Raw genomic sequence first — 26,683 nt, 5'->3', positions numbered from 1 at the left:
AGCTTGTAGAGAACTTCATCAAGGCTTGGTGAATTTATCTGGAGATGTTAAAACTCACTGGAAGTCCAAGCACTAGTGGAAGTTTCAAGACGAGTTCAAGCACAAGCCACCATGACAAGGAGCTCACCAGATGTCCAACTTAAGGACTTTAACTAAAAGTGCTAGGTGGGAGACAACCCACCATGGTATGATCTTTCATTTTTATTATTAGTTTTATTTTATTTTATTTTTATCAGTGTTCATTCATAATTTCTGCATCATCACCTGCATTCTGCATAAAAAAAACAAATAAGGGATCGACGCGCACGCGTCGTATGTGTATGCACAAATAGGCAGAGAGTTCTGCTGGAACGACGTGGGAGGCATGCCTGGCGCACAAGCCAACCCATGCGTACGCGTGCTGTACGCGTACGCGTCCCCTGCGTTTTTGTCAATCCACGCGTAAGCGTCCCTGACGCGTACGCGTGGGATTGCAAATCGGCGTAAACATGTGCTTGAATAGAGAGTTATGATGCCATGGTGCTGGAACCGCATGGGTTCTCACACGTATGCGTCTCTGACGCGTGCGCGTCCTTTCACTTTCAGACCACCCACGCGTGCGCGTGCCAGACGCGTACGCGTCGCATGGCTAGTACAGTTTTCACGCGCACGCGTACCCTGTGCGCATCGCGTCGCGTCCCGTTTTTCATTCCTTTCTCCTTTCTTCTCTCTTTTCTCCTTCTTTCTCCCTCGTTTCTTACTTTCTTCTTCTTCATCTCTTTAACTTCTTATCCTTCTTAACTTTCATTCTATTTTACTTAATTTATTTGCATACTTTCATTCATTGTATTTTAATTTTGTGCATATTTTTATTTTCTTCTCTAAGTTATTATCTTACCATTGGTGTTAACTGTTCTTATTCAACTTTTGTACCTTTTCTGGTATTATTCTGGTGCTTAGTGACTTGTTTACACTGTTAGGTGATATTATTCAGCTGTCAGTGCCAATCTTTTATGATACCTGTGTTTTTTTTTGCATTGACATGAACTTATACTATCTTTCATTACCAACACTCTTTCCCTTTGTTACAATTTTTGCACTAATGATATGCCATGTGCTTCTACTATTTTCTCACTTGCATGTTGTAGCTACCATGTACTTGAGACTCTCGTTGTTTGGCATTAACCCACCCATATTTTCTTTGTTTTCTATCTTTGTTTTTGGGCTACTTTTCTTCCCTTTTTCTTTCAGGATGGCCACCAAGAAGGGAAACGAAAAACTTTTACATGGGACGACAGACAAGTCCATCTGCACAATCTTTAGAGAAAAGCATCAGTTAGAGCAACCCGTCCACTTGCACATCTTAGCATGCACCGAGGACGGTGCAATCTTTAAGTGTGGGGAGGTCGATACCGACTTCCGTGGGTTAGTTAATTCCTTCTCAACACCAATGTTTAATTTTCTTTGTTAAGTTAGTTGTTGCATTTGCATGTTTGATTGCATGTTTGTTTGATTTTGTGCACATTTCACTACTACTTGGTTAAAGTAATAAATTTCTCTTTCAAGTCCCTTTTTTATAGCATTTCACTAATTTAAATTAAAACTTTTTTGTTAAACTTGTTTGAAGATTGTAAATTGGAACATGAATTATAGCTAAGAACACACAACCTGTGAGATTTGAGCTTGATTACATGGTTACACTATTTAACCATAATATTTTATTGTTGTGTGTTTCCTTCTTTATGATTGTAATCTATATTTTGTTCCATTCTATATGTCTATTGTTTAGTATATTTACATGCTTGCATATGATTGAGGCCATCATTTGTTATTAGCTTACTTATCCCAAATAGCCTACCCTTTCAATCACCTTTGTTAGCCACCTTGAGCCTTTTAATTCTCATTTGTTCTATATTTTACCACATCACTAGCCTTAAGCGGAAAAATAAATTAATTACCCCCAATTGAATCTTTGGTTAGATTAAGATAGAGATTATGTATTAAATAAGTGTGGGGAACTGTGGGAACTTGGGTTGATGAAAGTGTGTTGTGTTTTATTGACAAAATATTGGGAATTTGGGTACCTACTCATGTGAGGCCAGAAAAAAATTAAAAATTCATGTGCATTGATATGTTATGTTTACTTTAAAAAAAATCAAATAAATAAATAAGTAATTAAATAAGGGGACAAAATTATCTCAATGTTAAGTTAAATAAAAGATCAATGCATATGTGATAAAATTAAGAAAAATGTGGTACATGAATATGTGATACAAAAGTGGGAATTATGGGTAGCTAGGCATGAATTTAGAATTACATAGAGTGTGTGTATGTTTGGTGAGAGCTTAGGTTGGTCAAAGATTTATATTATAGCTCACTTGACCATACATATATCCTCACCCCTACCTTAGCCCCATTACAACCTTGAAAAGACCTCATGATGTTTGCATTGGTATACTAAATTTTTGTTGATTGGTTAGATGAAGAACAAAGTCTAGAAAGCATGACTAGAGAAGAGTAGAGTGATTAACCCTAGACACTAGAGATTGGAGTGATATACACTACCAGTAAGGGTTCAATGCCTGATTCTATGTTTCCTACTTTCATAAGCTGTCTTCCTACAAGTTTACTTGTCTTTTACTGTATGATTTAAATTAGTGGAATCTGATTTATGTTTGTCTTGAAGAACTTATTTGCTTTTAACCAAGTAGACAGAAACATCTCAGCATATAGTTGCATTCATAGGTTGTATCTCGTGAGTCTTACTTTCCCCCATTCATTCTTTCTATCTCCTTGAGCTTAGCATGAGAACATACTAATGTTTAAGTGTGGGGAGATTGATAAACCACTATTTTATGGTTTATCTTGTGCTAATTTGAGTGGTTTTTATCAATTCTTTACTCACTTATTCATATAATTTGCATGGTTTTACAATTCCTTCCTAATTTTGTGCTATGATTGAAAACATGCTTCTTTGGCCTAAAAATTGTTAATTATTAATCCTCTCTCATTACCATTCGATGCCGTGATCTGTGTGTTAAGTGTTTGCAGGCTTTATGGAGCAGGAATGGCTTAGAGGATAGAAAGGAAGCTTGCAAAATGGAAGGAACACAAGAAATAAAGGAGACCACAAGTGAGGATCGACGCGTGCGCGTACCTGACGCGTACGCCTGACTAGCGTAGAAGACAAGCGACGCGTACGCGTGACCAGGATTTTTGTCAATCGACGTGTACGCGTGACTGACGCGTATGCGTGACATGCGCTACCTGCAGGAATCGCAGAAAACGTTGGGGGCAATTTTAGGCTGTGTTTGGACCCAGTTTTTGGCCCAGAAATGCAAACTAAAGTCAGGGGACAAGCAGAGACTCAACACACATTGATACACAACAATAATTTACAATTTTAGGTTTTAGATATAGTTTTCTAGAGAGAGAGGCTCTCTCCTCTCTCTAGGTTTTAGGATTTCTCTTAGTTTTAGGTTTATTTCTTTTCAAATCCACGTTCAATGTTCCTTTAATTTAGTTTCTCTTCTACTCTTATTTAGTCTAGCACTTTAGTTTACTTATTTCTCTTGTTGATTTATTTATTTTCCCAATTTGGTCTATGAACTCCATGTTAGATTTAATTTCATTATTTAATGCAATTTGAGGTATTTCAGATTTATGATTTTAATTTAGCTTTTTACATTCTTAGCTTTGGTTGAGTAATTAGAAACTCTTGAGTTATCAAACTCCTTTGTTGATTGATAATTGAAAGTTGCTAATTGACTTGAATTCCACTAACTCTAGTCTTTCCTTGGGAGTTGACTAGGACTTGAGGAATCAAATTGATTTATCCACTTGACCTTCCTTCATAGTTAGAGGATTAACTAAGTGGGAACAATGAACAATTCTCATCACAATTGATAAGGATAACTAGGATAGGACTTCTAGTTCTCATACCTTGCCAAGAGTTTTCTTAAATATTAATTTACTTCCTTGCCATTTTATTTCATTACTCCTTATTTCAAAAACCCAAAAAGATACTTTTTCATAACCAATAATAACTACACCTCCCTGCAATTCCTTGAGAGACGACCTGAGGTTTAAATACTTCGGTTTATTATTTTTATTGGGTTTGCTTTAGTGACAAACAATTTTTTGTATGAAAGGATTCTTGTTAGTTTAGAAACTATACTTGCAATGGAAATTTATTGTGAATTCTTTATCCGTTCATCAAAATGGCGCTGTTGCCGGGGAATTGCAAATGTGTGCCTTATTATCGGTTATTGTAAATAATTTTGCTTTTCGTTTCTCTGTTAGTATTTTTAGTTTTAGGAGTTTATTTTCATTAATTTCTATTAGTTTTTATTTCTCTTACTACTATGAATCCTCTACTAACTCTAGTCTTTTCCTTGGGAGTTGACTAGGACTTGAGGATTCATATTGATTTATCCATTTGACTTGTCTTCATAGTAGAGGTTAACCAAGTGGGAGCAATGAACAATTCTCATCACAATTGATAAGGATAACTAGGATAGGACGTCTAGTTCTCATACCTTGCCAAGAGTTTTCTTAAATATTAATTTACTTTCTTGTTATTTTATTTCCATGTTCCTTAATTCAAAAAACCCAAAAAGATAATCTTCCATAACCAATAATAAATACACCTCCCTGCAATTCCTTGAGAGACGACCCGAGGTTTAAATACTTCGGTTTATTTTTATTGGGTTTGCTTTAGTGACAAACAAATTTTTGTATGAAAGGATTCTTTGTTGGTTTAGAAACTATACTTGCAATGTGATTACTTTTGTGAAATTCTTTACTAGCAAAAATCCGTTCGTCAACAAGCGACGCGTACGTATGACCAGGATTTTTGTCAATCGACGCATACGCATCACGCGTATGCGTGACATGCGCTACCTGCAAAAATCGCAGAAAACGCTGGGAGCGATTTTGGGCTGAGTTTGGACCCAGTTTTTGGCCCAGAAACGTAGACTAAAGCCAGGGGACAAGCAGAGACTCAACACACAACTTCTCATTATTCACAATTTTAGGTTTAGATGTAGTTTTCTAGAGAGAGAGGTTCTCTCCTCTCTCTAGGTTTTAGGATTTCTCTTAGTTTTAGGTTTATTTCTTCTCAATTCCAGGTTCAATGTTCCTTTAATTTAGTTTCTCTTCTACTCTTATTTAGTCTAGCACTTTAGTTTACTTATTTCTCTTGTTGATTTGTTTATTTTCCCAATTTGGTTTATGAACTCCATGTTAGATTTGATTTCTTTATTTAATGTAATTTGAGGTATTTCATATTTATGATTTTAATTAGCTTTTACATTCTTAGCTTTGGTTGAGTAATTGGAGACGCTTGAGTTATCAAACTCCTTTGTTGATTGATAATTGAAAGTTGATAATTGACTTTAATTCTACTAACTCTAGTCTGTCCTTGGGAGTTGACTAGGACTTGAGGAATCAAATTGATTTATCCACTTGACCTTCCTTCATAGTTAGAGGATTAACTAAGTGGGAGCAATGAACAATTCTCGATTGATAAGGATAACTAGGATAGGACTTCTAGTTCTCATACCTTGCCAAGAGTTTTCTTAAATATTAATTTACTTCCTTGCCATTTTATTTCATTACTCCTTATTTCGAAAACCCAAAAAGATACTTTTCCATAACCAATAATAACTACACCTCCCTGCAATTCCTTGAGAGACGATCCGAGATTTAAATATTTCGGTTTATTATTTTTATTGGGTTTACTTTAGTGACAAACAATTTTTTTTGTATGAAATAATTCTTTTTGGTTTAGAAACTATACTTGCAACAAGAATTTATTGTGAATTCTTTACTAGCAAAAATCCGTTCATCAATTACTGTTGCCAAAAATGAAAAAAAAAAACATATAACAATAATGATGATTATGGACAGCAAGCTATGGATAGTTGAGCACATTGCTTCAATTGGAACACATTTGAAAATAAACAAACATTATAAGCAAGTTTTGAAGAGAACTTGGAAATGTAGCTGGTTGTTATAGAAGAAAATAAATCACGTCATTAATAATGACCCAATCAGCTGCAACGGCTAGCTAAAGGTTAGTTTTCAATATAAGAAGAAGAACAAGGTTTTAAGCAACTCAAGGAGAATGATTCAAAAATCAAACACTGCATAATTAAGTATCTTTCTTCTTCACTTTTGTTTGTATTTGATATTCAGTTTTTTAGTCTTCCTAGTATTGAGAATAATGCATGCGATCTTTTGAGAGAACATTTTCAAAAAGCCTATGAGTGATAAGTCATAAATTAGGAAGAAAACACAACATCGTTTTAATTTGTTCCAGTCTTGATTTATTCTGTTTTGAAGAGTTTGTTTGGTCTAGAAATCAGTTTGTGAAGTACGGTGTAGTGCTTTTCTTGTCTTGGTGTTAAACCAGTTTCGTTTGTTCGCCTTTATTTTTTCTTGGTCTTGCTCTTGGCATTGGTGATTGTAATCTTGAATTAGATATAGTGAAATTTCACTATCATTATGGTGGAGACTGGACGTAAACCTCACTATACCTCAAGGTTGAACTAAGATACTGCTTGCTGGTGTCATTGTCTTCACTCTTTCCTCTTTTATCTTCTGCAGTTGCAAAAGGTTAAACCGAAAAAATCTCCTGCTTAATCAATAACGCGAATAAATTTCAAAAGAGTGTCTTGATTCAAAGCCCCCTTTCTCAAGACCTATAAAATCTTTAATTGGTATTAGAGTTTAGGCTTTAGGAGTCAAGCTTAACAACTTGGAGAAAAGATCCATGGCAACCAATCAAGTCTCTTTCAGTCTAATCGAATGTCAATCCTATTATCGCCCTCCCTATTTTAATGGAACTAATTACTCATACTGGAAGGAGAGAATGAGGATCTTCATTCAAGTTACAGATTATGAATGGACCTAAGATTCCAACTAAGCTAACACCTAAAGGACAAGTCGTTCCAAAAAAAGATGGAGAATGGACAGAAGAAGAAAAGAAAACGGTGGAGTCAAATGTCAAAGCAGTGAATACGATGCATTGTTGCAATAAGCTTTGAAGAGTACAAAAAAGTCTCCAGATGCAAAACTGCTAAGGAAATATGACAGAAACTTGAAGTCACTCATGAAAGAACAAATCAAATGAGAGAAACCAAAATCGATATGCTAACGAAAGACTATGAGCTATTTTTCATGAAAGAAAAAGAGTCTATAGATGAAATATTTGAAAAATTTTCAATTATAATCAATTGACTCAATGCACTGGAGAAACAATTCACTAAAAAAGAGTTGGTTAGGAAAATTTTGAGAAGTCTCACAAAATAGTGAGAGACAAAAGCTACTACAATACAAGAAAAAAATTATCTTAACAAAATTATTTATGATGAGTTAAGAAAAAAATTACTAGCATATGAAACCACTCATTTGAAGATAGAAAACAAGAAGAAAAATGTGGCTTTGAAGTTGAAGATTGAAACCGAATCAGATGAGAAATTTTTCAGCGATGATGAAATAGTTTTCTTTGCAATAAGGTTGAGAAAAATGATGAGATATAAAGGTAGAAAAATAGGCTCTTCGTTTAAGGAAGACAAGAAGAAAAATAACAAAGGGAACTGCCTCTACTGCAAAGAACCAGGATACTTCAAATCTGAATGTCCAATGTTGAACGAAAAGAAAAAAGCAAGAGGAGAAAGAAAAAAATTTTGATGATATTTTGGGAAGATTTAAAAAATAATACATCTAATGAAGATGAACAAAGAACACACATCTATTTTATGGCTAAGGACAAGGAATCCAATAATGAGGTGAATCTTTATGATTATACTACTTAAGAATTGTATGATATTATTGATAATTTAACTCATAATCTAGTAAACTTTTATCCAAATATTCTAAATATAAGAAAGAAGCCGAAGCTTTGAGATATCAGATGTCTTTTTTGAAAACAAAATTAGATTCTTATGACAATATATCTGTTGTGAATTTGAAAAATGAGAATGATGTATTGAAAAAAGAAATTGATGATTTGAAAACTGAAATTCTGAGTTTACAAAAAAATTTGCATCTAATCTTGCTAAGGCTATTGCTGAAAATAAGAAACTGAATGAAACCATAAAGTTTTTGAATTATGATTTATTAAAATTTGTTTAAGGATCCAATAACTTGGATAAAATTTTATCCGTTTAAAGACACATTTCACAAAAAAAATTCACACTACTCTCCAAATTTAGCAAAGAAAAATGTTTGTTATAGATGTAATAGACATGGACATACTCATAAGCAATGCTCCATTTCTTTAAAGAAGTATGGAGATAAATTTTACACTATTGTGATGGATTACAATGACCTTAGACAATCAAGGAAAATTCATATCAAAGGATCCAAATTAACTTGAATACCTAAGTCTTCTTAAAGCTTATGTAGATTTGCCTAACATCCAAAAGAAAGAAAGCTATGTGGTACATGGACAGTGGATGCTCATGACACATGATAGAGAACTCTACTGTCTTCATCAAGCTTAATGAATATGATGGTAGATTCGTCACTTTCGATGATGATGGCAAGGGTAAGATAATTGCCATCGAAAAAGTCAGTAAAAATTTCTCAACTTTTATAGACAATATTCTTTTAGTTGATGGTTTAAAATATAATTTAATTAGTATTAGTCAACTATGTGATCTTGGATATTAATCTTTTTCAACTGTTTTGAATGTAAAATTTTTAATGAAAAACTAAATCTATCTTATTTATAGCAAAAAAATATGATAATGTGTATGGTCTCACCCTAAATAATTTGAAAAATGAAAATATAAAATATTCTCTTATTTTGATTTTGAAAAATAAATTTGGCATAAAAAATTGGGACATACTAACATATTTTAAATTTTAAAATTAATCAAAAGAAATTTAGTTAAAGGCATTCCTAATATCAAATTTGACAAAGGTATTATTTGTGATACTTGTCAAATGGGTAAAGAAACAAAATTCTTTTTTAAAACTAAGGAAGATGTCTCAACTAAAAGAGTTTTGAAACTTTTGCATATTGATCTTTTTAGTCTTACTAGAACTCAAAGTTTGGGTGAAAAATTCTATGGCTTAGTTATTGTGGATGACTACACAATGTATGGTTGGATTTTCTTTCTTACTCATAAGAATGATGCTTTCCATGTTTTTAAAAAATTCAGTAAAAAAGTTTAAAATGAAAAAAATTGTAAAATTATTTCTATTAAAAGTGACCATGAAAAATAATTTGAAAACTATATTTTTGAAACTTTTTATGATCAAAATGGAATTTCACATTATTTCTCTTTTTCAAGAACTGCTCAACAAAATGAAATTGTGAAAAGGAGAAATAGGAGTCTCCAAGAGATGGCTAGAGTCATACCATGTGAGAATAAACGTCGCAAATTTTTATAGACTAAAGCTGTTAACATAGCTTGCTACATTTTGAACCGAATCATGATTAAAAAATTCTTGAAAAAGACACCTTATTAACTATGGAAAAGAACTCCCCCTACTTTGTACTATTTTCATATTTTTGGAACAAAATATTTTGTTTTAGATATCAAAGAAAATCTAGAAAAATTTGATTCAAAATCATAGGAAAGAACTTTTATTAGTTACTCTACTTCTAGCAAGGCCTATAGGATTTATATTAAAACTACTAAAACTATTGAGGAGACTATGCATGTTGCCTTTGTTGATACTAATGCTTCATCTAGTGTTCTTAAAGATGATTATGCAGATATTCCAAGTATTAAAACTACTCAAGTCATCACAAATTCAGAACAAGTTTTTGCTCCAAAAACTGCCCAAAAACGTTCTGCAAGAGACAATTTTATTTTCTCTCCTGCTATTTCTACTGATATTTTTACTATTCTTGCTCCAGAAACTTTTCAAGAATATTCTGTAGGAGATAATTCTATTTCATCTCCTGTTATTCCTATTGATACCACTGGAACAAAAGGAAATAATGATGCTTCTGACTCTGGAACAACCAGCACACAAAGTAAACCTAGAGAATGGAGATCACACCTAAATTATCCTCATGAATTTATTATTGGAGATTCATCAATGGAAAAACTAAAAAATCTAAATTCAAGCAATATGGCCTTAACCTCAACTATTGAACCTAACAACATTGAAAAAGTTCCTGATGATCCATTTTAGGCAAAAACAATGGAAGAAGAACTATAACAATTTCAAAAAAACTAAGTATGGACGCTGGTGCCTACACCAACTGAAAAGAAAGTGACTAAAACTAGATGAATTTTCATAAACAAGTTGGGAGAAAATGGAACAATAGCTAGAAACAAAGCTCGGCTTGGAATTTCAGGGATTTGATCAAGAAGAAAGAATCGATTTTGATGAATTATTTGCTCCGGTAACCAAAATGGAGGCTATTAGATTGCTACCTGCCTATGTCACATATCGCGGATTCAAATTGTTTCAAATGAACGAAAAATGTACTTTTTAAATAGAATTATAGATAGATAGGTCTATGTTGAACAACCCCCTGATTTTGAAAATAAAATATTTCTTAATCATGTTTTCAAACTAGTTAAGGCTCTTTATGAATTGAGACAGGCTCTTAGAACTTGGTATGAGAGACTTAGTTCCTTTTTACTTAAAAATGATTTTCAAAGGAGTACAACGGACACTATTCTATTTATAAAGAATTCAAATGATAATTTCATTTTAGTCCAAGTATATGTTGAATTTTTTTTGTGCAAAATTTGCAAGCTTAATGATAAGTGAATTTGATATGAGCCTCATAGGCGAACTAACCTTCTTTCTTGGACTGTAAACCAAACAAATGAAGGATGGAATCTTTGTTCATAAAAAAATATATGCTAAAGAGTTAGTAAATAAGTTTGGAATAGAACTTACTAAGCCGATGAGCACCATCATGCATCCCTCTAGGTAGATAAAGATGAGAATAGAAAGGATGTTGATGATACAAGATATCGAGGAATGATAAGCTCACTTATGTACCTAACAGCCTCAAGACCTAATATAATATTTAGCGTGGGATTTTGTTTAATATTTTAATCCCAACCCAAAGATTCTCACATGAATGCAGTGAAGAGAATCATTCGCTACATCCTAGGCACTACCAATTATGGGTTATGGTATTTCAAATATGAATTTTTGAATTTGATTGGATATTCAGATACTGATTTTGCATGTGACTGAGTAGATAGGAGAAGCACCAGTGGTCTTTGTTGCACCATTAGAAATGCTTTGAATGTATGGACCAGCAAGAAACAAAGGATAATAGTGCTGTCCACTACTAAATCTGAGTATATCGCTGCCTCTCTATGTTATTGTCAACTTCTTTGGTTAAAAACTCAATTAGCTGACTACAAATTGAATGTATCTAATATTCCTTTGATGTGTGACAACATGAGTACCATTAACATTTCAAAAAATTTAGATTTGTACTCTAGAACAAAACACATTGAAGTTAATATCACTCTATTTGAGAACATGTCCACAATAGAAATATTGATATTCAATTTGTTAAGTTTGAGGATCAGCTAGCTGATATTTTTACCAAATGATTAGTTGATGAGAGGTTTTTTAAACTTAAAACTGCTCTAGGAATCATTTATTTTTCTAATTTAAGTTTGTTTTCTAATCTATCATTGTGTTTTTAGTTTTGTGTTACAGATAGATAGGGGATTTTTTACAAATGATACTGGCTTATCATCCACTAAAGAAAGATTGGCTTATGGTCTAGATCATATGTACTGTAACTTGTTAATAATTGTATTTGTGAAATTCGTTTTGGGGTTTAATTTTGTTCTGAATACTTTTTTATTTAATTTTTTCCTCTTAAAAACTTTCCTATTCTGTTCACATCATCATATCTCTTTAAAATCATGTTATCTCTTGCAAATCATATCATTTCTTTATTTCATATTATATCCTTTTCCTTCTTTCAGGTCATATCTTTTCTTTTCTTTTTGATAAGTAAATGTCCTCCTTTCCACTACCTCTACATTTAAACCACATTGTTGAGTTTAACCTAATGATAACTAACGGTTGGATTGATATTCTGAAGCAGTACATCGATGATCTTGCCTCTAAGCACTATTTTTCTGATGATGAGGATGCTGAGGGAGAAGAATATTTTGCCAGTTCTAATGCTTAGTGATACTAGTCACTAATTTGCTATTTTCTTCTATTTCTTAAGACATTTTGGATGACTGTAGACTTTAAATACTTATTTGCTTCTATTTTATCTTGTGATTTCTAACCTATTATTGCAGGTGATTCATTTGCTCCCTTGATGACAAAAGGGGGAGTAATAGGAATAGAGAGAAACTATGATTTATAGTTTATTTTTTGGTTATGTTTACTAAACTTGTGGTCTATGTTCTAAGACTTGGTTTATTAAAGTTTATGTTGTTGTCTTGTGGTTTAAGACTTGGTTTATTGACTACAATATCTTTTTCACTATATCATATAACTATCATTGTTAGTTGCTTACTTGTTCTCTGCTGCACTCTAATATTTCAGCTTAAAGACCCATAGCATAATTCAGGGGGAGCTTTAATTTTTGGATTCAGGGGAAGACCTTTTTTGTGCATAAAAGAGAAGTTAATCCTATTCTTGTTAATTCTCTTTAAATGCTCTCTATTTTAAAATATCTGTCATCTAAGGAAAGATTATTGAGTCTAAAAACAATCTTACAATTATTTGTGGTGATAAATATTTAATTAATTATATCAATTAATTGATTAATGACTTGACTTAATATGTTATAAAATTTCAGCTTTGAAATTGATATAAATGCTTATTTGGTGTCAAATTGGAAGAGATTGATGTTGCCAAAAATGGAAAAGGAAACATATAATAATAGTGATGATTATGGACAGCAAGCAATAGATAGTTGAGCACATTGCTTCAATTGAGACATATTTGAAAATAATCAAACATTATGAGCAAGATTTGAAGAGCACTTGGAAAGGTAGCTGCTAGCGATAGAAGAAAATAAATCATGTCATTAATAATGACCCAATCAGCTACAACGGCTAGCTAAAGACTATTTTTCGATATAAGAAGAAGAACAAGGAGAACGATTCAGAAATCAAACACTGCACAATTGAGTGTCTTTCTTCTTCACTTTTGTTTGTATTTGATATTCAATTTTTGAGTATTCCTAGTACTAAGAAAATGCATATGATCTTTTGAAAGAACATTTTAAAAAATCCTATGAGTGACAAGTCATAAATTAGGAAGAAAAACAACACAATTTCAGTTTGTTCCAGTATTGGTTTGTTCTATTTTGGAGAGTTTGTTTGGTCTATGAGTTAGTTTGTGAAGCATGGTGTAGTGCTTTGTTTGTCTTGGCGTTGAACCAGTTTGGTTTGTTCGTCTTTGTTTTTGTCTTAGTCTTTGTCTTGGCATTGGTGATTGTAATCTTGAATTGGATATAGTGAAATTCTACTATCATTATGGTAGAGACTGGATGTAGATTTCGCTACACTTTGAGGTTGAACCAGGATATTGGTCGGTGTCGTTCTCTTTACTATTTCCTCTTTTATCTTCTGTAATTGCAAGAGACTAAATCGAAAAAATCTCCTACTTAATCAGTAACGCGAATAAATTTGAAAAGAGTGCTTTGATTCAAAAACCTCCTCTCAAGGCCTATAAAACCTTCAATTGTGTATGTCATCTAACATACTCCTAACGTGCGCTATTGTAATTTGTCTATAATTTTCTAATGACTTAACTTGAAATTTTTAAGCTTTCTAATTAGATGCATATTTAATTTATTGGATAATGAAAACATTTATATAAGAAATTGTGGTTCTACTTTCGAGTTAGTAAAATAAATAGTGTTAGGAGCAACGTGTATGAGGATGGGAGTTAACCATGGCATTTTTTCCATGGCTAGATGTACAACAATATTAGTATGTCATCTACTTCGTTAGTATCATAACATGAATCTAGCACAAAACCATTGCAACACAAGCCAAACATGTTGATCCCCAACTATAAAAACTAATTTTAAAAATTTTTCAATAAGGACAAGTACTTATTTCTCATGAATGTGGACTTGTTAGAAACTACAATAGCCTTAAGCAGCCAGAAGTTATGGGGTTGAACATATGACTCCACAGCTTAGTTGTCTAATAGTTTTTCCCTCGTGCTCCAAGTCTCCAACCCTTGTTCGATGTCACCGATATCTTTGTCTACTCAGCCACCCTTTCGCCGCCGTCCATTGCGCTCAGGAGGTTCGGTCCTCGTCTAGTTATGTTGCTCCAAGTCTCCAACCTGTTTCCTCATCTACCAATGGTGTGGTCGTCGTCTGCTCGTCGTCGTCTAGTCACCATCGTGCTCGCCATCATTTGTCATCGTCGTCCATCGCGCTCAACCTCTCTCCGTCATACTCTCTCCAGACTGCTCAGAACAAAGTTCTGTGATCACTGCTTACTACTTGTTCTTTGTTTTTTATGCTCTATTCAGAAATCATATTAATTATTGAATAACTATTGAATATTTTGTACTTTTATTGAATCATTAATGGATTATTGATTAGCTCTGGCTGCTCTACTATGTTGTTGTTTTATGTTTTATGTTTTGTGATTTTTTTGCTGGTACTGTGCTGCTGGAATTGTGCTGACTTGTGTTTTTATTGGGCTTAATTGTGCTGTGTTTGTACTTTAGTTCATTCTCATTAATCTTTGTTTGTGCTGTCATTGTGCTTTTGTTCATCATTTCATCCTACAAATTTATAAAGGGTAAAGCATACTTTTTGTTCTTGAAGTTTGGCAAAAAATTTTAAAAATATTTATAAATTTTATTTTATTTTAATTTTGTCCCACAAGTTTTCTATTGGCATCAAATATATCCCTAACGGCTAATTTTTTAAAAAATTTAGGACTAATTCAACTACAATTTCATAAGAACAACCTTCAACACAAGCAAATCAAATATAATTGTTATGCATTGTTGTTGAATTGATCTTAAATTTTTTGAAAATTTAACTATCGGGAATATATTTGATGCAAATTGAAAACTTTTAAGATAAAATTGAAACAAAATAAAATTTAGGAATATTTTTAAAATTTTTGTCAAACTTCAAAAAAAAATATACTTTATCCATTTATAGATTATTTATCTTTCATATATTTTGTTGTATTTGTCCTCGTAACAAATTTATAGGATTTAGGATTTGTGTTGTGTTTGTGCTTAATTGTACTGTGTTTTGTGCTCTTTTTTTTTTTTTGCGTAATGTTGTGCTACTGGAATTGTATTGTGTTTGTGCTTTAGTTTATCCTTATTAAATTTTGTTTCGGTTTGATTGTGTTGTGTTTGTAAATTATTAATCTTTCATATATTTTTTTAAAAGTTGGATGATATTTTAATATTTATATTAAATTATAATTTTGTTTTAGTATGTTTATTTATATTTTGTTTATTATTTTATTATAAAATGGCCATTCCAATTGAACTACGGTTGAATCGATTAGACTAGTAAATTAATGAATTAGTAACTAAAGTGATTTGATGATCGATCCGATTTTCAAAACTTTGGGGGCCATTGCTAATGCTAAAGCTTCTCTGCTTCCTTCTCTTGATTTTAAATTATGCTTCTTATAACCAATTAAGTTGTAATTACTATGAATGATTCTAAAAAATAAAAGAATAAAAGGGAGGGAGGTGGACGAATTTGAAAAGGAGACAGATTTGGGTTTAGGGTTCTTTATTTTTCTGTAATGGAAGAGGAGAAATAAGAAGAAATAAAGGAGGTATAACAGGGGACGAAGGTTGAAGATGATTGATAATAAGGCTAATTTTAAAATTTAACATGTTTTTTAAATGGAGTTAACAAAATTTTAGTGATTGGATATTTTTGTCAAACATAATTTATCTTTAATGAATACAAAGTTTATTTAATTTTTTTATAATTAGTTTAGCGTTCAAATCTTTCATGATCAAAAATGACTATTTACTCTTTTTTAAATTCTATCAAATGCATTGTAATATTTTCCTTTCTTTTGCATTTATGTAAAAATAACAATTAGTATACTTGATGAAAAGAGTTAAAATGAACAATCAAATCTTTCAATTGGTTAAATTATTTCCATAAAAAAAATGTATGACCAATTTGTGCTAAATAACATTAAAATATATTCTTGTGTCATATTTTTAATATTTTATTTTGTTCTGTATTTAATTATAAAAATTTAATTATTATTTTTGGTTGTCAGATAACTATTAATATTTAAAAGTATGTTGTTAGATTATTAGACTAAAAATAAATTAATAACTGAGTGATGACCAAAACTAATAAATTCTAATTACTCTCTAACATTACTCTTTATATATATATATATATATATATATATATATATATATATATATATATATATATATATTCCCACAAACTGGAATTATACCATGGTCTTGTCCATTTCAAAATTAAATTTGTGTAAATTGTGATAAAATAATTTTAAAAAAATGAATTGAACGGTGGCACTTGGTAATTGTCTCAAAATCAGGGCAAATTCGTCGTGGAACGATGGCACCCAATTTAATTTTTAAAAAATAATCATATTTCAAAATAAAAATTTTGAAAAAGAGATTGAGAGAAGTATCGAAGTTGTCGTTCTGAGGGTGAGAAAAAAACAGATGCTGAATTTTCTAAAATTTAACAATATTCTTTAAGATTACTATTGTTATTTACTTATTAGAAAAATAAATTTTGTATTTTTATTCTCTTAGTCAATAATTTTTAAATGTTTTTACTTAAATTTAAAAAAAAAGACAAAAGAAAAAAAAACTTTATAAGAGACAGAGCGTGACTGAGTTTTTGACTTTTTGTTTTCCCTTAGTCATTAATAGTTTTTTGGCGACTTTAGTCATTAATAGTTTACTACTCTATAAACATTTCATAAAAAATGGGGGAAAAAAAAATCCATAAACAAACAATCTCAATCAAGAGTTTTCCCATCAACACCAAATCCCTCAACTTTGCTAAATACGTTCGTACGCCCTTGCAGCCTTTCTCTCAGCCGTCTTTACCATTTTAATTAAAATACTTATTAATTATTGATCGTCTTGTTAAGTTGTTATATACACTTTTTTGTATATATATTTTAGAGAAAAAAACAAACAAATCTTTAATTTTTTTTATCTATAAATATTTAAATTTTTGATAATTTAATATATTTAAATTTTTGAATTTTTTTTAAATTTGAATATATCGATTCTTCATATGTTAGACTTAACAAAAAAATTAAACATAACTCATATTGTACTGACATGATTAATACAGACATATACATGAGAGTTTTTAAAATGAAATAAAGTAGACTCAAAAATTGATGTGTCCAAATTTTAAAAAAGTTAAAAAATTAAATATATTTTTAAATTCTAAAAAACTTAAAATATTCACGAATTAAAAAATTAAAGATTAATTTGTCATTTTTTCTATATTTTATATCTATTTCGCTCATGAATATATTTTTTATTATAAAATGTATTTATTAACCAAAAAATATAAAATGTATAAAAACATTGTGATACAATAAAATTTTCGTTATTTATTAGTTATTACTCTGGAAGCAAAGATTTGCCTTCCTTCACCTAACCTCAAAATAATCTGGACCATAAATTTTGTTAATATGTGTTTTAAGAATATATTTTAAAAATATTTTATTATTATTCTCTTAAAATATATCTTTAAAGTACAAAATAACTAAATTTTTGTTAATGTTGTAAGTATGAGAAATATATGAAATTAGTTCTACATAAAAAAAAAGTAAAAAAGAGTAAGGAGTTTATAAGATGAGAGATAGATTAACTTACTATCTTAAGGTTTTGAGTTGGATGTGGTGTCTTCTTATCTTATGCTATATCACTTGATTTCTCTCCGAAATCTCTCCGGTGGTCGATAGCTCTCCACGGTTGGCCCAACAAGTGGTCTGTGTCGCGCGGTATTTGAGACCCATTAACTTACTACAGAGTGAGGAGTTTTTAAAATGAGAGACCTTTAAGTTGGATGTGATCTTCTCCCCGGTGGTCGAGAACTCTCCACGGTTGGCCCAACAATTTTTGGACCATTTTACAGATTGAATTGGTTCATTTAAAAGAAAATGAGAAGCGAACTAATTAAATTTTAATTGGTTCAAATCGGTTTGAATTTAAAATTTTTTGTGAATAGATCCGAACCATTTTGAACCGATTAAATCCGTATTGAATTGGTTTAAACCTGATTAAAAATAAAATTCATAAAAAATTGAAAAAATTAAAAAAAAATTTCTAAATACTATAAATATATAATGATAATATTAATAAAAAGAAATCACTACATCATCAATTCAAACTCCAATAACTATAGTAATTTAGAAGACTTTTAAGTAAGAAAGATAAAAATGTATATATATTATTAGATTTATTGTTTTAAATTAATATTAAACTAATAAAATAACTTGATTGGTTTTAGTTTCGCAATCCTAGTACCAATTAAAGTCAAGTTTAATTGGATCTGACCCAATTATATCTGAGTATCCATCGAGTCTACAATCAATATAATCGGGTTTGATCAATTTTAAACAAATAATTAGATAGATTCTCCGTACTCATGAATAATCCTACCTAAAATATTTGAAAAATTATCGTGGATAATTGTAATTTTGTTTTAGGATTTTTTTATTTTGGAATAAATAAAAAAGTATTTTTTTCACAGAAAAATAAATCTCACTTCATTTTTCACGATCCTTTTTTTTTTTTGCACTTGAGCCAAGTTCGTTTTTTCTTCGGCGAATCTCATCATTTTCAGAAAGTTCGTCGCCCCCTTGACAAATTTTGAGGAGGTTCGCTCAAATATATAAATTCGTCGTCTCTCTTCTGACTTTTTGCTTTTCATTTTCATTCTCTCATTTTTACTTTATTCGACTTTTTTTTATTTTTATAATTCGTCAACTCCAAATTATTTTGTTTTTCTATTCCTTTTAAAGTTAATTTGTTCTTATATTATTTTATAATTTTAACATATTTATTTAGTTAGAATGAATTTCCATGTAAAAGTAGTTGTTATAGAAATAATTATTTAGATAGATAATTAGATCATGATTATATAGTTAGTTTAGAGAGTATTATATTGTTAGTTAAAATAAATAGTGTTATATTTAACTTAAGTCATGTTGTATTAGATAATATTAAATGATTATGTAGTTATGGTAGGAAATTAATCGATGTTAGTTTATACAAAATTTTAGTTAAATTAATATTTTATTTGAATTAATTATGGTTTAGAGTTAAATTATGATATGATAGGTATTTAGATTTATTCTAATATGTTTGATAAAGAATTAGTTAATTTAAATTATTTTATTTTAATTTATTTTATTATAATGTAATTTAATGACAAAATACTTATTAGACTACGAGAATATTCTCAATAGATGAGATTGGATTGATCATATTTAGTGACATATTTGGTTGAGTGGTATACCTTATAATTTATATCTTTATATGTTTAAAATTTGTCTTATTAGTTGTGACCTCAATTTTATATGACTCATTGAGTTTATTGTTAGGATCTTCATATCTTGTGTAGGAGAAAGAATTTACTACTGCGTTCATCCGAGAAGATCAGGACACATCTCAGACGTGCTGGATTTGAGTCTGTGGCATATATGTTAGAGTGAAACTATAATTTAACACTATTCTCTGCTTTAATCAAGAAATGACGTCCTAAGTTTCATACTTTTTATATGCTTTGTGAAAATGATGAGGTTGGTCGAAAAGAATGATCGATGAACTTGCTCCAAATAGAACCAAAAAAAAATTGAATCCCAAAAAGTAAATGAGCTTTATTTTTCTATAGAAATAAAATATTTTTTTATTTTATTCTAGACAAATTTACTTTCTTTTTACAATATTGAAAACAATAAATTTAAATTTAAGACCTTATACATATAATAGTATTATTCAAATCAATATTATTAAAAATATAATTTTTTAACTAACAGTTAAATATTAGTTTATTATTATTTAAATTCTCGCCACTAATTCACTTTTTAGTGGTTTTCTGGCTTGGACATAGTTGATACTAGTTTGTCAATTAAAATAATTTAAAATTTTTAAAGGAATTTTATTAGTCCATATATAAATACAATTATGTTACATAAATAAATAAAATTAGCAATTAATTAATTATTGTATGAAAATACAGATTTAGTATTTCTAAAATGTTTTGATTATACTGCTAAAAAATTAATTTATTCCTTCATAATATATTTAATTATTCAACTATGAAATGTTTAATTATTTTAATAATTAACTTTTATTAGAAAGATATATATAGTGGTCGGTTCTTTTCTATTTATGAATTATTTTTGTATAATATTCTCAAGTGCATAAAATTTAATTTCAATATTAAATGATACCAACATTAACATAAATCATTTTTGACTAAGATAACTTCTTTTATAGTTTTAATTATTCAACTTAATTCTTAATAGCGTTATGTCTTATTATATTAAATATGCTAGAGAATACATACACATCAAACAGGAACACCAGTAATTATATTTATATAAAATATATATTAAATTACATAATATAATTAAACATATCTAAAATATATATATATATAATTGCTACCAAAATATTTTAATCACAAAAATATAAAACGATTAATGTCTAATTATTGATAAGTAAATTAGTATATATTTTTTTCGCATATAACTTTTATATTATATTATTATATTCCAAATGTAATAGTAGTTGATGGGGCCAGGGTTGAAGCACACAATTTGAATTAGACAATTTTAATCACATTCTGACTCTCTCCCTTCCGTTCCTTTGCAATAATGACACTCTTTCTGGCCTCATTATGAGCCTTTACTCTTCCTTCCCTTTGAAGTTGAACACCCTTTTTATTACACCACCTCCATTAAAAAAGAACACCAAAGGCGCACTGGGACGTTGGGGTTGTTGTTCTTGTTGTTACTCCATCTCTCCTTCGGAAACACGCACACAACATTTTCCTCCTCATTTCTCTTCACTTCTCATTTTTATTTCGGATTTCTCTTCTCCCTGCCGTGTGTTTGTTTTCTTTTTATTTTCTGGGCGTTTCTTAACCACCATCCCTTGTGTGAGAGAGAGAGAGAAGAATTAAGTGGAGTGAGGAACAGTCTTTTCATGTGGACAGGCATTCACACACCTAACCTGATTTGCCTGCCCTCCTTTTTTGTCACTTCACTTCCCTTTTCCAGCATTACTTGATACAAGCTCAGTTAGTAGTTCTTGCTCTCTCTTGGTTTTTGAGGGGCCATTTTGCAAATAGTGTTTTGATTTGGAGTAAATGGCGATTTCGAGTGCAAAGGGATCCCCGAAGGCTCCAACGCTGCCGTTGCCGTCCCCGAAAGCGCCGCCTGGCTACCCGGATTTGTACGGGAAGCGTCGCGAGATCAGCAGACTTCATATGCTTGAAAGAGAGATAAGTTTTCTTGAGGTGCCTTTTTCTCATTCTACATACTCTACACTCTACAATTTTGTTTTCTTCTTTCATTCCATCCTGCTACTGCATAATCTGTAACATTGCTTCCTTAGTTCTTTTAATAAAAAATATCATAAAAATAGGTTATCACATGCATTTTCTTTATAAATTTAGTAAAAATATTTGTTTCTCCTCCAATTTTAACCTCCACAACAAAAATTCCCAATTTGTGAGGTATTAGATTCCAATGACGCTGTTCACTGTATTTCTTTAATTTTTATTCTTTTGTTTCTCTAATAATTTGGGAAGAGAAATTGGGAAGGAAAAGGAAATTAGTTCTGGAGTCAGTTCAGTGTGTAAATTGAACCACTAATGAGTACAATTTTCATTGGAGTTAAAAAAAACAAAAAATCAACAAAGAAAATTGGTTAGCGGTATACTTGGGAAATTGAATTTTGTAATTGCATGAAGCATGAACGAATCTGAAAGTGTTCTCTGTGAACCGTGAAGTGTAGCAGTTTTCATAAATTTATAATAATTTTACAAAAAATTGCAGTTGTCGATGTGAGGAAAGTGGCCAACCACTAGCATTTATAAATAGTTATTAGTATTTTATTAAATAATAATAAATAGTACAAACGTTTTATTTCCTCTATAGTGGAATCTTGGAACTGTTCTCTGTGAATGCTGATTGAGGCACTCACTGTCCTCTTTCTAAACTGATACAATACCAACTACTATAGCAGATAATAAGCAGAGTCTTAACACTCCAGCCACTATGCCACATAGCTGGATCTCTCTGATTTTTATTGTTTAAATTTGTTTTATATATATTTTTTATAAATAAAGGAAATTAAGAATATCTCGGAGAGTGCATGGTGATACTGACACGGTTGTTGAACATTTATATAATATAAATATTTAATAATTAAATAAATTGCATTGCTTTTTGTTTGGCCTCTTTTGGGGTTAAACGGTTAAAGCAAATTTGTTGATGATAATTTTTGCAGGAAGAATTGAAATCTTCTGAAGGCTTTCAACCGGCTTCAAGATGTTGCAAAGAGTATGTCTATTTGAAGAATTTTTAACATAACACGTGAAGCTACGTAGAATATTTTAATTTTTTTTTTAAATATTGTTTTGTTTGCTAGATCCACGTTTAATTGAATTTAAATAATGAAATTATTTTTAAAAATTTTACAGGATTGATGATTTTGTCATGGCAAAAGCAGATCCCCTCTTGCCCACGTAAGAATCCTTATTTTATTCTCACTTGTCAGTGTTACTTTCTTATTTTATAATAACTCGATTCTATTATTTTATTAAAATTTATATAAATTTAAGAAAAATAATTTTTTCAGTTCAAAGATGTGGAAGAAAAATCTAATTTTATTTTTTATTCTTTTCATCAATCAAGCAGGAAGAAGGAAAAAAGCCGGTCACGTCGCTTCTGGAAGTGGTTGTGGTATGATTTTTTTATTTTACTTTTTTATTACCTGTTTGAACGTTGCTTTGTTTTCTTGAAAGCCAAAGTTTTGATTGAATCTTGTTACTTGAAGTATATGTGGCAGCGATATTTTGCTGAGTATTGCTTCGAAGGTGTTTCGGAAGTGTCTTTGGGGTTTAACTGCGGAAGTTCCAATGAGTGTACAGGAAATCCCTATAAGATTATAAGAATTTTTATACAATAAAATACAATAACACAAATCACTAGCGGTGGTCACTTGAATTTTGAAAATCTAACTAAATTAGTCTAACATTATTCTAAGTTTTATTATTTGGTAGATCTTATAATAAAGACTTTATAATTATCTTCATGTGAAAATATTTTTTTTGAATTTTGGATGATAAATTGTATAGTTAGATTTTGATATTTATAAAAGTGTTGCCTTTATTTAAAATGTGACTAAATAAATAAGTCACACTTTTAAACAAAACATCTCTATAAAAAGATATTTTTGGTATCTTCATTTGAGTAGTTACCTTATTATTTAATTTAGTTAGACTTGATTCATAAAAAGACTTGAATATGTAGTATTACTCTTTCATTAAATAGCTGCTAGGTTAACTAAGGTTAGTTAAAAATATTGTAACTTCTTTTTCCTATGTAAATTCGAATAATGATAATATAAGCAAATTTGCATAATATAAATCAAAATAAAATTTGTTCTATGAATACGAACAAAATTATTGATCACCAAATTAACTACTAGTATATATGTGTATATATCATATATATACATTGTTTTACATATTTTTCTATTAAATGAGCAACTATTAAAATCATCAAACTTTTGTATTAATGTAAAAAATTATCATTGTATATTTTACACTTTTATTTTTATTTTTATTTTGATAATAAATGTCAATCTATTTTAACTATATTATATATTATTTGTTAAGTCTGATTATATGATTTATAAAGTTTGACAGTTAAATGTAAATATGGCGTCATTCTATATTTCAATATTTATTTTTATACAAGTAACTGATTTTTAATGTAGATGTAATATGTTTAATTTAAAATTATTATAAATTTATAGTCGTTATAAAAAATGTAATTGATATATAGGTTGTACATTTAGGAATCATTATGAACTCATATGAGTAGTAAAATTGTACGTCTAACATTTCAGATTATATGTCCATGGTAAGCTGTAGACTCCTAGGTCCAAGACCATTAGAAATTCGTTAGGATTTGGTACTATAAATAAGGGATTATCATCTCCGTAAATTGATATAGTTGTGAATTCCATAGTGAAATACTAAAAACAAATTAAATTCACGGTAGATTAGTTTTTGGCGTGCTAGATTAGAGAATATCATGAGAAATAAAAAAAGAAAAAGCGAAAACTCAAATAAAACGGCCCAAATTTTCTATTTCTTTGTACTTACATGATGTCTTGTTTATGAAACCAAACACAATAATAGCTCATTTATGTCAACATGAATAACTTTTGTTATGCAGTTGCAAGCCCTGCTCTACCTTGTGCTCCTGCCTCTGCTGCTGTTGCTGCTGCGAACCCCGGTGTTGCGACGGGTGCTCTAAGCATCTGAGTTTACCAAGCTGTAGCTGTTGCCAATATTTGAGGCAATGCAGCTGCAAATGTCTCTCACCAACCACCAATTGTTGCCGCGGTTCGAAATCTCGCTGCTGCAAAGGTAGCTGTGGGTGCCAGAATTGCTGCATTCCACCAAGTTGCAATTCATGTCCTTGCCTTTCTTGCTGCAGTTGCAAGTGTTCTTGCTCTTGCACTTGCCCTACCTGCCCAAAGGTTCCACAGAGTTGTTGTTGTACAAATACAAAGTCATGTTGGAATCCCTGCTGCTGTTATTCTTGCTAGTAATTAATTTTTGTAGGTTATTACATAAAAGTTTTGGTGGTTTGGTTTCAGCTTTTATCAAAGGAAATTAATTATCAGTGTTAGGAAAGATTTGAATTAGTATCTTTGGGAGTTATGACACTAAATGCATTTGCCCAAGAAAAAAAAAGTAGTTCTAAAATTATGAGTATAAATTTGGAAATGAGAAAGTAGAGTTCTCTTGAGTTAAAATTTGCACCAGTTAGTTATTATACTTGAAACAAGTATAATAGGTCCATGAAAGATTGTGGGTCAGATAAGTTTTAAGTGTGTCCAGTGTTTCATGTGAAAGGAAAGACGCAATAGTGAAATAGTGGAAAATTGCTGTCCTTTTTACGGTATCCATGGTTTGATTGAAGCCAAGTTGGCCAATGTATATATTCTTACTTGAAATATTTTTTATTTCTTTTGTTTTTAGATTTGCGTAGCTATGTATTGTCACATTGTTTATTAACTGTAATTTGTTTCTTTTATATGATTTTGAAGTTACCATGGTAAAACTTAATTAACTCCCTGCCCCTCCCTTTTTTATTTTTTCTTTGGAAAACATACCCTTCCTATCTTTTTGAAGATTTGGTGGGGAGATTATATAATATCATTTATATATCGGAAAAGTCTAGGGACTAGCAACTTTGTTAACTTCTAGTCAGTATATAACCAGCAAAAAAAAGTGAACTATTGGATGAAATCTCACATCAATCTCACACCATTAAAACCATCATTGATGGCTATTTAATGGCTACAAAACACAAAAGTTGCTGGCCCCTAACATTCCTCATATTACCACTCCTAAATTTATCAGAAGAAAAATTTATATTTATATATTTATATATATTGATTCATATATTTTTTTAATAAAGTAATCAATCACTAGAATAATAAAATTTGATATAGAAGAATAAATAAATTTATCATAATAGAATAATTAATTTTTGTTATGAATAGCAAATAGTAGTTCCATATACATGATTGATAGTTGATTTTTCGTATTTGTATAATATGGGATTAATACTCAAATTAATCCTCGAAAAATGAGATGTTTTTTAAATTTGTCTCTCAAATTTTATCAATTAAATTGGCTATCCTTCAAAAATTAAGAATTAATTATATTTGTCTTTTATTTACTCAATTAATAATTTAGGTCAACGAGTAATGATGTAAAATATTAATTGATAATATACATGACATTTAACATATCCAATTTAGATGCTAACTAAAAATGTTTTGTAAGTCTATCAATTCAGTCGCTGTATCATATTGGAAATATGATTTATGTAATTGGAAAAAGAATTAAATTAAAAAATTTTTATAAACATATTTGGTCAATATTTAATTAGATATGTCAGGTATTATGTATATTGTCAATTAATATTTCTCAACATTATTTGTTGACGAAAATTATTAATAGAGTAATTAAAGAATAAATATGACTGATTTTTAATTTTTGATAGACTAATTTAATTAAAAAAATATTTTAAATATAAATTTAAAGAATATATTAGGTTTCAAAAATTAATTTGACTATTAATCTGCATGATATGATATAATTTAATATAATATAATATATTCCTTTTCTTTTTATAAATTAAGTTAGTACTTGACTTAAAAAAAAAAAAAGTAGATTCCTCAGAAGGGGAGGGGGTTGTTTAATTAGTTTTGAACTCAAATAAATTTTTGTCTCTTTAAAGTATCTTCGATTTAGTTTTTGTTTAGTAAAATATAAACATTTTTCTATTTCAATCCTTAACATTAAGTGTTGATGTGATAAGTTAAATGTTTACATAACAAGATATTAATATTTTTTACTTGCTATGTCAGCATTTGATAGAACAAATTAACGATACGAACTAAAATAAAAATATTTTAAATTTTATTGGATCAAAATAAA

General features: G+C 29.9%; 1 protein-coding gene across 2 annotated transcripts; it reads left to right on the top strand.

The window, feature by feature from the left end:
- The first annotated feature begins 20,744 nt into the window (after positions 1-20,744).
- LOC112738347 (uncharacterized) lies at positions 20,745-25,304 on the top strand. 2 transcript variants are annotated; one of them, XM_025788759.3, is made up of 5 exons: positions 20,745-21,448; positions 22,444-22,496; positions 22,637-22,681; positions 22,854-22,898; positions 24,402-25,304. In XM_025788759.3, exons 1-5 carry the CDS (start codon positions 21,299-21,301, stop codon positions 24,775-24,777), a joined length of 669 nt encoding a protein of 222 aa, XP_025644544.1. In that variant the 5' UTR covers positions 20,745-21,298; the 3' UTR covers positions 24,778-25,304. The 2 variants fall into 2 exon arrangements, with proteins under 2 accessions (XP_025644544.1, XP_025644543.1); XM_025788758.3 differs by having other exon boundaries at positions 20,790-21,448; positions 22,851-22,898.
- The last annotated feature ends 1,379 nt before the right edge of the window (positions 25,305-26,683 follow it).

This window comes from Arachis hypogaea, chromosome 13, assembly GCF_003086295.3.
Source record: "Arachis hypogaea cultivar Tifrunner chromosome 13, arahy.Tifrunner.gnm2.J5K5, whole genome shotgun sequence".
In the NCBI taxonomy this organism is placed as follows: domain Eukaryota; kingdom Viridiplantae; phylum Streptophyta; class Magnoliopsida; order Fabales; family Fabaceae; genus Arachis; species Arachis hypogaea.
This window is presented reverse-complemented; position numbering and strand designations above follow the sequence as displayed.